The sequence below is a fragment of the Rhinolophus hipposideros genome (genome assembly GCF_964194185.1).
Source record: "Rhinolophus hipposideros genome assembly, chromosome: 18".
In the NCBI taxonomy this organism is placed as follows: domain Eukaryota; kingdom Metazoa; phylum Chordata; class Mammalia; order Chiroptera; family Rhinolophidae; genus Rhinolophus; species Rhinolophus hipposideros.
In genome coordinates, this window is record NC_138064.1 from 57,943,747 (window position 1) to 57,956,143 (window position 12,397).

The 12,397-nt window shown below is 40.2% G+C and overlaps 1 protein-coding gene and 1 pseudogene across 11 annotated transcripts in view; both read right to left on the reverse strand.

The window, feature by feature from the left end:
- Positions 1-1,124: 1,124 nt before the first annotated feature.
- Positions 1,125-1,328, reverse strand: LOC308510565 (guanine nucleotide-binding protein G(I)/G(S)/G(O) subunit gamma-5-like; annotated as a pseudogene). Its single transcript has one exon. The product of its transcript is annotated as a guanine nucleotide-binding protein G(I)/G(S)/G(O) subunit gamma-5-like (transcript).
- A 131-nt stretch (positions 1,329-1,459) lies between these two features.
- COA1 (cytochrome c oxidase assembly factor 1) overlaps positions 1,460-12,397 on the reverse strand; it is a 34,734-nt gene continuing 23,796 nt past the window's right edge. For 8 of the 10 annotated variants that reach the window (XM_081080039.1, XM_081080041.1, XM_081080046.1 and 5 more), the window contains 3 exons: positions 11,891-12,039; positions 7,055-7,131; positions 1,460-5,197 (listed from right to left, as the gene is read on the reverse strand). In XM_081080039.1, the coding sequence (XP_080936165.1) occupies positions 5,098-5,197; positions 7,055-7,131; positions 11,891-12,039 (326 nt within the window). In that variant the 3' untranslated portion in view covers positions 1,460-5,097. Of the gene's footprint in view, positions 5,238-7,054; positions 7,132-11,890; positions 12,040-12,397 lie in introns of all 10 variants that reach the window. The other 2 variants (XM_081080048.1, XM_081080040.1) reach the window with 2 other exon arrangements.

Sequence of the window (12,397 nt, forward strand, 5' to 3'; positions counted from 1 at the left end):
TGCTCATACTATTTTCTTAATTCCTTTTGTATTTCTGTGGTGTCTGTCGTTACTCCTCCTCTTTCATTTCTGATTTTATTAACTTTGTTTTTTTGTGTTTTTTTTTTTTTTATGAGTCTGGCTAAAGGTCTGTCGATTTTGTTTACCTTCTCAAAAAACCACCTCTTAGTTTCATTGATCTTTTGTATCTTTTTTTTTTTTTTGGTCTCTTTCATTTATTTCAGCTCTGATCTTTATTATCTCCTTCCTTGTACTCCCTTTGGGTTTATTTTGCTGTTCTTTTTCCAGATTCTTTAAGTGTAAGGATAAATTGTTGATTTGTGATTTTTCTCGTTTCTTTAGGTAGGACTGCATTGCCATGAACGTCCTTCTTAAGACTGCTTTCGCTGCAGCCCGTAGATTTTTGGGTCATTGTGTTTTTATTTTCATTTGTGTTGAGATATCTTTTGATTTCTTCCTTGATCTCATTATTGATCCATTCATTAATTAGTAACGTGTTATTCAGCCTCTATGTATTTATGTGTCTTCCAGTTTTTGTCTTGTAATTGATATCTAATTTCATTGTACTGTGGTCAGAGAAGAAACTTGATATTTCAACTTTCTTAAATTTATTGAGACCTGCTTTCTTGGCCTAACATGTGGTCTACCTTGGAATATTTTCCATGTGCACTTGAGAAGACTGTATTCTGCAGCTTTGGTGTGAAATGCTCTAAAAATATCAAACAAATCCAACTGGTCCAATGTGTCATTTAAGGCTGCTGTTTTCATATTTATTTTCCATCTGGAGGATCTGTCTCTTGTTGTCAGTGGTATGTTGAAGTCCCCTATTATGATAGTGTTACTGTTGATCTCTGTCTTTATGTCAGCCAATATCTGTTTTATATATTTTGGTGCTCCTATGTTGGGTGCATAGATATTTACCAGGGTTATATCCTCTTGTTGGATCGATCCCTTTACTATTATGTAGTGTCCATCTTGTCTTTTAATATATCCTTCATTTTAAAGTCCACTTTGTCAGCTATAAGCATTGCTACTCCAGTTTTTTTTCTCATCAGATTTAGCTCTCCTTTGAATATTAACTGTTCACGAAAAGTGATTTATAAAACCTCTAAAGATTAGTTTCACTACAAAAAGAAACAGACTTTCTGAGCTCTGAAGGGATTCGTACTTGAAGATACTCCGGTCAGCAGGTGGTCATGTTGAGCATTCTGCACAGAATTGTTTCAAATCTATAGCTGCGTGGGAACCTTCACACAGGTGAGCCCAGCTTCCAGCCACAGCTGTTGAACCACTTTCTTCATAGAAATGACGCTGGAGGAACCAGACATGGCACACGTGAGAGCCTGGCAGGTTATTCAGTTGTGGGATGGTGGGTTCTGGGTCTGTGGGGCCAAATGGTGGGGCTTAAGTGGTTCTTGTTTAAAATTTCAATTTCTTTAGTATTCCTTTTGTTCATTGGTTTTATTTCTGAGTTCATTAATCTGCTTGAGTTTTCTTGCAATTCACTGAGTTTTTTCATAACTGCAATATTGAATTTGTTATTTAAGTCACATTTCTATTTCTTTAAGGTTGTTTTGTGGAGATTTTTCATTTTCTTTCTGAGCTACCTTGTTACCTTGGTTGTTCATGATATTTGATGGATTATTTCTCTGCCTAGGCATCTATAGTAGTGAATTCTGCTTGATAAGAAGACATCTTTCTTTCGTTTTCCAGTAGGTGGTGCTGTAGCATTTTATTTTCTCTTGCACTGCTCTGGCTGGTTTTTCCCATCTCTGCTGGGTGGTGAGAGATGACTTGTATTCCCTGGAGAGGTATCTCCTCTGTGACCACAGTACTTCGGTCTCAAGCACCACCCCCATGGGAAAGTGTGGTGGGTGATGGGGTTCTAAGACCCTAACACCCCAGTGCTGCCCGTATCCAGTTGCAGTGCTGTGCTGAGCTGTCCCAGGTGGCACTACTGGAGTCAGCCACAAAGGGTAGGGTTGGGTGGGGTGGGCTGGAAGTGGCTGCTGTGGTGTTTGTGGCTTTGTTCTTTTCCCATTAACAGCGACTCCCAGACCTCAGCTGTGTTGCCTCTGTAGCTCCATCCTTGTCACTGGGTTTAGGTGCAGTGTGTCTGCTGCTCAGGAACACTCTCTCCAGTTCTCGGGGTTGTAGATATTCTGCTTTGTAACCCGGAATTCACTGGTAGTTTTTCTGAGGCTTCCTGCTAGATCTTGTAGGGTGCGGGGAAGTGAGATTTGGAAGGTGGGGTGACTCACAAGGCTCTGTTCCTGTTTTCTGCCTGGAAATGGTGGCTGCTAGAATACAACTGTTGTACATCTGTAACTCGTCTCTACCCTGATCACTGGGTTCAGCCATATTATATGTTGATCACTCAGGCAGGAATGTTTGGGAATGTTTGGGATCACCAAACTGTACACCTACAGCCTGAATCCTCCTCTCCCAAGACTGCAGTGAGCTGTGGACTATATCCACAGCACCATTCCTGCACTTTCCCTTCTCTCCTCCCGTTTTGCCCCTATTTGCCCACCTTCAGATGTTTGGATGCACGGATCTCTCAGACATGTTTGCGCATGGAATCCTCTGTTGAATTATAGCTGTTTAACTTGTTGGAACTTCAAAGAGAGAGATCAAAGGGACTCCTCACACCATCATGCTTCTGCCATCACTCTCTAGCATGATCCCTTAAACCTTCATTAGCAGTAGAATCATATACTTACTCCCAAATATATGATGATGACCACAGGCTGCATGCAAAATGCTAATGCTGGCATTCACACTATGGACAACTAACCTTAATGGGCTTTACTATGACTTCAGCTTACCTATACACTGGCCAAATTGGGTATCTTATTTCTGGGCCATAGGTCACTTTTCCCCCTGCTGAGACTTTTTTCATGCTGTTCTTCCTACTTGCAAGGCACTCCATTATGTCTGCTTATCAGAATGTTAGACTTCAAGGCCCACTGGGACACCACTCCCTCCATACTGCCTCTTGGATTCCTCCTGTTCAGTACCATTTTCCTCTACACCATTTTAGCATCACTGCTTGAAACTCTTTTGGTACAGTATTATAGTACTCTGTAACTCTCCAGGCCTTCCCCATCCACTTATGGTAAGCAACTTATGAGTGGGGACCATGCCACATCTTGTAAAGGCGCATGGGAATAATGCTACCATTTGTTGGCTGTAATTTGTTGGTTGTGATCTCTTCTGCGGTCTTTATAAAGCTTTAATTAACAATTCTAGTAAAGTCCTTTCTCTAGTCATTCAGTTGTCCCTTTTTTGGGATGCGCTGGGGGCACTTGCTCAAACTCCACTCATGGTAAAAAGCCCCTTTTTCCTCTGATGACAATGTGCATTATCCAAGGTGTCATCAAAGTAGTTAATGGGAATCAATGGCTGAGTCAGTGATTACTGGGTATATAGGAAGTAGTGGGCTGCAAATAGACATTGCTATGCTTAAAGAAAAGGGAATCAATGTCTACTGTAATGAATAGGTCCTAGCCTATTCACAATCGCCCATGAAGGCAGTAAGTACATGCATGGAAGTAAACTTAACTGGAAAAAATACCCAAGATGGTGGCTTTCAAATAGAAATCACGGAGCTTTTCACTACATAACACTATTTCCTGTTAGTTGGGTTAGAAAAGCCTCTCATTTCAAATCCTATACAAACAAAAACTGTGACTTGCTTTTACTTCAGAACAGATGGCCCACACAGTCCCTGGTTTTCTATGATTTGGCCACAGCAATAAACAAACAAACAAACAAAACCCTTCAAGAAACCTAGCAAACACTGAAAGGAACTGAAAGATGTTAGAAAATAGATATGAAGCAATACGAAATTGACATATACATGAGAATAGTATGCAATTTTTAGAGAATAAAGCAATACACACACTGTGTATACAGTGTTCTACCATTTATTTGAAGATTCTATAGGTTGTAATATTTATCAATGAACACTAGCAAAACTGCTCTCAAGGAAAGAGACTTTTCACTGCATAATCTATTCAAAAGACATATTTTTAAAGAAACAAAAATCCAGAATAATTTCCAAAGATTAAGAGCCTTATACTCTACCAGCATGTTTAAACTTAGTTTTTTCTGAGACACTTCTCTCTAATGGATATTAAGAATGAGGGAAAAGAGCTCATGAACATCCTTTTTCGTGGGCAATTATAATTGCATTAAGCCTGTAATACTAAGAGGGTTAAACTGGCCTTTGCAAAGCAAAGTTACGAGGTTTCTGGTTTTTGTAGACTCTGGTGCTCAGAGGCAAGGAAGATCTTTGGCTTCATAATATAGTCTTCTTATAATACTAAAAAAAAAACCCTAAAGGTAGGGTTCTCTGACATGTGGTTAAATTGTCTGGAAAGCAACAACTTAACCTCGAAGGATTAGGGACCTGTTAGCTAAGTTTCCTAGGTTTTACATGTGCTTATGTACACATACAATTTTTTTTAGTTTTCAAAATGTCTGAGTAAAGCAGTTATTTTGCTTTACTCAAAGGCAGACAGTTGGTGACTAAATAAATAAGAAAATATTCTTATTATTCTTATTATTTTCTTATTAAGAAATAAGAAAATAAAGCAACGAAGCAAAAAAAAAAAAAATTCCAAAATGAGACTGTCCACAAGCTAGCTACTTAACAATATAAATTCACAGAATGACCACAACAAAAGACTGTTCTTCCTCAGCATTCTAATGTTGACAACTAAAAACCTCTTTAGTAAACCTCGTTTTTCTCATTGATGGAGCTGAAAACTATGGGGAGCATGTGCGGAGAGGAAAAGAAAAGAGATGGCACCAGCAAAAATCAACAGACATTTTTATTAATAATGATTTCTTTTATTCTGTGCTTTTGTACAGAGAATTGTCAAATAATTATAAACTTACAGTAAACATTTCTTTTTAATTAAGTAAAACTTCAATAGTATTCACTGTCAAATTAGAATTATACCAAAATTACCACATGCCAGCATATACAATCATCCTCCTGATGGCTGGAAAACTGGCTTAACGCCATGGAGGGTACATGGTGATGGGGGAAGGCCGTACTTGGAGAAAGATGGGTCTTTTTAATCACCTTTACTCCTTTTTTACTTCATTACCATTTCCCCCACTGTGCTTGAACACAGGAATCTGCTCACCATCCTTGAGCTCTAAGAAGACTTCTTCAAGGTGCCACCTGATAGAAACCAAAAGTATAGCCTCTAATCAAAGGAACACTGAGGCAAAAGACACGGTCAAAAATGAAAAAAAAAAAAAAAAGCAGTTGTTTGGAACAATGTCTTAAATTTTTTTAAACACTATTTTATGTTAGAACTATATTAACATTGTCAAGGCATCATTGTCAAGGCAAGTTTAACAACAAATGACTGATGGGCAAATTGAAGGGGTATCAGGAAAGAAAAGGAGCAGCTTATTTCCCATTTCCTAATTCACAAGGACCTTCAATTCTTGGCTGGAACCTAGCCAGCTCCATCACTAATCCCAGGTTCTGGAGTCAACAAGCCCTGGGGGAAGCCTGGTAGGGGTTGCCTATGCCTAAGGGCTACCTGTTCTTTTTGTCCTGGGGAATTGAAACACATCCTGGTTAAACAGTAAACATCTCTGAGAGAAGCTTCCCGTGGAGGAAATGAGTGAAGATTGTGTTGAATGATTCTAGAACGGGAAATCATTCAAACGGGAACCCTTTGTTTGTAACGATTGAGGCAGTAGTGTTAGAAGCTGTATCAAATTATAGTAGACCTACACTATAACTGTAAAGCTCTTCAAATTCAGTAGTGTTAGGAGTGGACAATTCCATAGATTGCATTGGATAAAATGTCTGAACTAAGCTAAGAGCCAAAGAACTGGCTTGCTACCCAGGCCATGAAACTTTTTTAGCTTTGAAAAACTAATTCTTATTACTACAATCATATAACTACAAATAACAACGGGAATCAGGATTGTTTCTGTCAGAAGGTTCTCCTCCTGTTCCCCATCCCACCCACTTTCCCATGCCTTTTTTTTTTAAAGGTTTTTATTAAAATGTAGCTAGCATGCAGTATTTTATTATTTTCAGGTGTACGCTATATTTATTCAACATTTATATACCTAAAGAAACGATCGTCCTAAGTAAGCAACCATCTGACACTGAACGACGGTATCACAATATTATTGACTATATTCCCTTAGCTGTACGTTACATCCTCGTGCCTTATTTGTTTTATACCTGGAAATTTGGAGCTCTTATTCTCCTTCACCTTTCCCTTTTAAAATTTTCAATTACAGTTGATATTCAATATTATTTTATATTAACTTCAAGTGTACAGCATAGTGGTTAGACATTTATGTAATTTAAGAAGTGATCCCCCTGACTAGTCTAGTGCCCACCTGGCATTATGTATAGTTATTACTGTAGTATTGACCACATTCCCTATGCTTTAGTTCACATCTCCATGACTATTTTGTAACTACCAACTTATACTTCTTAATCCCTTCACCTTTTTAACCATGTCCCCCAACTTCCCTCCCGGCTATCACCTCGATAAATCTAGTGCCCATCTGACACCATAGTTATTACAATATTGACTATATTCATTGTGTTCTACCCTACATCCCCATGACTGTTTTGTAACAACCAATATGTAGTTCTTAATCCTTTCCCATTTTTTCAACCACCCCATGACTATTTTGTAACAACCAATCTGTTATTACAATATTGACTATATTCATTGTGTTCTACCCTACATCTCCATGACTATGTTGTAACAATCAATATGTACTACTTAATCCCTTCTCATTTTTTCACCCACCCCCAACCCTGCTTCCATCTGGCAACCATCAAAATGTTCTCTGTACCTGTGAGACTGCTTCTGTTTTATTTACTTTGTGCTTTAGATTCCACATATAAGCGAAATCACATTGTATCTGTCTTTCTCTGTCTGACTCAGCAGATACTCAGGGTATACTCCACTCAGCACCATACCCTCCAGCTCTATTTATCCATGCAGCTGCAGATGGCAAGAATCCATTCCCTTCTATGGTTGAACCATAATACCTCTTAAAGGGGGCATCTCTGGATGAGCTGACATAGAGATGGCCCTCTGACTTGGATCCAGAGACAGGAATCTTCAACTGGGGGTGTAAAGAGAAATATAATTGGGTATGTTGCTGTCCTTTCAAGAAATGACAAAACAATGCTTTCTAGAGCTAACCCTATAAAATCCAGTGAATATCAACAGAATCTGGTTGTTTCCTAACTGAAGCATACCTGGAGAATTCACCTGGTTTTCTATCTGGCTTCTTCCAAATGTCCTGCCTCTTTTTGGATGATTTGGTGAGGTCAAGGGCCATCCTCTTATTTTTTAAGGAGACCTTATATGCCATACTCAATCCTCTGAATCTTTGCAATGATTGTTTAAAAATCCACAGTTAAAAAAGAACAAACTACTGATATATACAACAACATAGATGAATATCAAGAACATGTTGACTGAAAGAGCCTTAGAGTATATAATGAATGATTCCATGTTTTAGAACAGGCTACACTTCACTGGAAAAAAATATCAAGAAAAGTGACTGCCTCTGGTGGGGCTGACCTGGGAAGAGCATGAGGCAACTGCTGCATGATGGGAATAGTCTACATTTAGATAGAGGTTTGAGGTATATGTATTTGTTAAAATTTATGAAATAGGACACTTAGACTCTTACCTTTCACAAAATGTAAATTTTACCTCAGAAAAGGGAACTAAAACAAACATTAAACTCTAGTTAATGATATACATGCGTATGTGTTTAAATGTAAAGCATACAGATGTTTGAAAATAATGGGTTCATGGAGAAAGATATGACTAGATGAACAGGTATGGGGTAAAGCAAACAGAACAAAATATTAATTGTAGAATCCAGGTAGCAGCTATATGGGTAACAAGCACACATTCTTTTACTTTTTTCTGTAAGTTTGAAACTTTTCATAATACGAGGTGTGATCAAACAATACAATGAATGTTAAATTTAAAAAAAAAATTATTATGGTAAATACACATTGCCATTAATCCCCCTCAAAATACTCTCCCTTGCTTTGAACACACTTATACCATGTTTTTGCCACTTTCTGAAGCAGTTCTGGAAGTCCTCTTTCGTGGGTGTCTTTAATTGCGCTGTTGTGTCTGCCTCAATGTCCTGAATCGATTCAAAACATTTACCTTTCATGGTCATTTTCACTTTGGGGAAGAGCCAGATGTCTCATGGTGCCTGATCCAGTGAATAAGGTGGATGAGGACACACCGTAATGTTTTTATTTGACAGGAATTGCCGTACCAGAAGTGATGTGTGACACAGAGTCTTTCGCTGTGATAAAAAAATACAGTGAATGTTGCTGCCGAGCGCCATCCAACATAAAGGCAGGGATCTTCAATATGGGAAGTGGCGCGTCAAACCTTAGTAACAGTGTGTGACAAGTTTTAACTTGTTCAGTGCAATCAGTCGGGTGTGATCTACCGTTGAGAGAAGGTGTGTTTTAAAGTGTGCCATAAATCATCCTCTGTCATGACAGTGCTCCATGTCATATATCGCTTCTGATACAGCAATTTCTGTCAAATAAAAACAGTACAGTGTATCCTCATCTACCTTATTCACTGGATCTGGCACTGTGAGACTTCTGGTTCTTCCCCAAAGTCAAAATGACCATGAAAGGTAAATGTTTTGAATCAATTCAGGACACTGAGGCAGCCACGACAGCGCAACTAAAGACACTCACGAAAGAGGACTTCCAGAACTGCTTCAGAAAGTGGCAAGAACAATGGTATAAGTGTGTTCGAAGCAAGGGAGAGTATTTTGAGGGAGATTAATGGCAATGTGTCTTTTCCTCTAATAATTTTTTTATTTAATCATTCACATTTTTTGAGCACACCTTATAAAACAGAAAAAAAAGACAAAAAGAAAAAAAAGTCCACTGTTTAAAAGGGGTAACTATTACCAGGAAAATGGTATATTGACCTGGAGTATAAAGAACAGGACTTAAGAAAAGTATGTGAACTCTCCCTTGAGAAACACAAGGAGCTTTTGTTTGGTTAATTGTCTCCAGTCCCCACAGGCTGGGCTAACACCACAGAGGTGGTGCTGCCTGGATGCTGCCATGCCCTGAGCCTGGGGAATCAGCCTCGGAACCTCAGATGGAGCTGGTAGGTGTTTGCTAATGCTCCTATTTAGAAAAATATTGAATGCAATATTTTTAGTTCCTCAGTGAAAACTAAAGACAGTGTGAAACTTGTGAAGGGAACACAATATGGTACCAAGAAAGCCTGTCATCAGTCACCTCCCAAGGTGATGGGCAAAGATACTTTCCTGGGCTAAGATATGATGTATCTCATCCACTCCAAATTACCACCAAAATAAAGAACTGCTTTGGTACACACATACATTTTTTTCCAAAATTATCTCTCTCTTTCATTTATTTAAACATACTTTTAAAAAGACACAGGCTTTGGGATAGTGGCTCCATACTCCAAGTGGACAAGCAGTCACCTAGTCACACTAAAGTAAAGCAATTCTTCAGGATTCTACTTTTGGAATGAAACTATAGCTCTTCTCAGGGGGTTATAAAATTAGGCAACAGAGCACACATTGAGCATCTCTGCATGCAAAAGCAAGAAAAGGGCAGAAGAAATAAGTAGGTACTTTGAAGAAGAGCAAACACAGAGGGATCAGAGTCTGAACTTTGGGCAGCTGTGCCTGCATGAGTATTTGAAGCACTTTACAGATTGGTTTTTTCACTGCCCAGACCTTACCAAAGAGAAAAGCAAGAGTGTTTGGTATACCAGAGTGTTGGTAGGTAGTGAGTATTTCACGTAGGAAAAAATTGTTCACTATGACAACTACCTCACGAACAACAAAACTTCTTATCTCTGGAAAAATAAAGGAACTACAAATAGGGACCCTATTTGAGATAAGATGGGGTTTGTGTTGTATGCAGCATCCTTATAAACTGCTGATTGTCACGGAGGTGAAAAATCCTGACAGAATGGTAAACATACTTCCCAAACTGGAGGAGCAAAGGTTGGAGCCGCAGGTGGCTCTGGGGCAGCCTTGCACCCGTCACTGTGGAGTCAGTGTTTGGCAGCAGCAAAGGCCAGTACCTAGCACCACAGCCAACACTATCACAGTGCTGCAGAGGGCCCTGGGCTGCAGGGAAGCCCAGGAAGAAGCCCTTTCAGCAGTAGCTGAGATGTGCTAGAAGACTGGTCCAAAGTGAAAGCTGGGCCTACCTAGGAGGTTCTGCACTAAAACCACCATTGTATCAGCCACTCACTGGGTCCCGGATCAGGGAGCTGATGCTACATCAAGCTGCCCTCAGTAAAGTGCCTGAGTCTTCCTGAGCACCGACACCAGGTCCTGTGCTCTGTGCTGGGAGACACTGTGAACAGCCAGACCTAATCCCTGGCCTTTCTGAGTTCTTGTGCTTGTGGCAATCCAGCCAAGTGACCAGAGATGGGAAAGCACGGAGGAGCTACACCACATGGTGTGAGGGATTTGGTGACGATGGAAATAGCCATGTGGCACAGAGTGGGCACTCCACCAAGTCCACCCCCTTCCCTTTTCTCCTCTGGGTTCCCTCGCTCACTTACTGGCATCACTGTCTTTTCAGTTAAACCAGGATAGACATTAGAGCATCAGCTCTGACCATCCCCCTCCTACCATAAGGCTGTTCCAAGTCCTATCACCTGGCCACAGTAGCTTTCGTCTCCATCTCTCCTTTCTCTAGGTCACAGCTCTGGTGCACACTCTTATCACTGTACACTGTGTGGCTACACTGCTCTCCTAAAAGCTTCCAGTCCCTGGGTATTCCCAATCTGAATGAATTTACCTTCTTTAAAACCAGATCAAAAATTTTTATCAGAATACTTGAGCACGAATTGCTTTTGCAGTTAGAAAAGAAAAAAACAATAAAACTGTTCCCTGAAAAATAGTAACAACAATAACAATAAACAAACTAGGTCAGGTCATCTCACTCTTACCCTCAAAATAATCCAGGGCTTCTGTTGGCCAGAATCAAGTGCATACACCTCATGATGAGGTTGCAGCCCTCTAGTTGCCGCCAGCCCGTCCTACCTCACCACAACCTCCCTTGGAAGCCTAAACCTACAGAGGTCACACTAGTAGGGAGCAGTGAACTGCCTTCCTACATGCCCTGTTTCTCTGTCTGGCACTACTTTTCTTCACAATGTCCCAGCCCACTAACCACTCCATCCTGAGCCTAGACTCTAGTATTTGCTTCACCTGTCTCATTCTGGAGTTTCATACTATAAATGCCCTGAAAGCCTTCTGTATCTCTGTATCCCCTATATAGCTTAGAGTCATTACTCTAATTCAGATGTATTCAACACGTACTTGGTAAGCAGAAGAAAAAATACACTTTCTATTCAGGTGAGTTTTATCAGCTGAGCTATAAAAGAAAATAAGACACAGCTGAAAAAATAGAGTGGCGTTCTATGCAATCAATGTAAATAAATAAGCTTCAAAACTAAAATTTAAACAGTTGCTTACATTTGAATGAGAGTTAACTGGCTATATGTATATTTCAAGTTCAAAACTGAAGTCAGTGGTGGCAAACAACCACTGGTCATTTCTCTATCAGTTCAAGGAGACTTGAGCACAAACACTATATTCCCTGCCATATCAATTCTCCAGAAAGGAAGAAAAATATATGAAAATAAATTAATCAATAATGTTTTTTCAAAAGGTCCTAAGTAATCCCTAGTGGCAGTTTTATATAGTGGTTTTTCCCATCCCAAATCCTTACTCCAGCTTCCTCCAAAATGTTCTACCAATTATGGCAGCCCTTCGACCCCCTGCACTAGGCACCGGCCCACAGTTCGCTGGGAGAGCACATTACCTGGGCATTGGCAATGTCCACAAAGTTGTCCTTGTCAGTGAGTTGAAGATAGTGAATGTTGAGAGGGGTGCCCAGAGCTTCCAGGGCCTCTGGGCGGCTATGCAGCTGTTCCAATGCCAATTGGTAATAGGAAGCCCTGGAAAAAGCTTCTAAGTGGAAAAGACAGTTGTTATATTTTGTTCTTTATTGAGCTTGCTCAGGTAGACTCTCTGTAGAAAGTTAAATGACACAATTCATGTACACCACAGAAACACATGCAAATGTGAAATTTATGGATAGAAGAATTCGGGACTGGGAAGAAGGGGACTGTGCTCGGCCAGACCCACAGACCAGCACGAGCAGCTCCCCACAGGGCCCGGGCTTCTTTACATTGAGCACCCCTCACTGCCCTTAGGGACACAGCTTTGGTTTCCTTCCTCCGTTTCTCCATTTCCCATTCTTCTCTTCTCTCGTACTGAGTCCTGCCCCCAAGCACCATCCAGCCTGAGCTGATTCCCAGGCATGTGA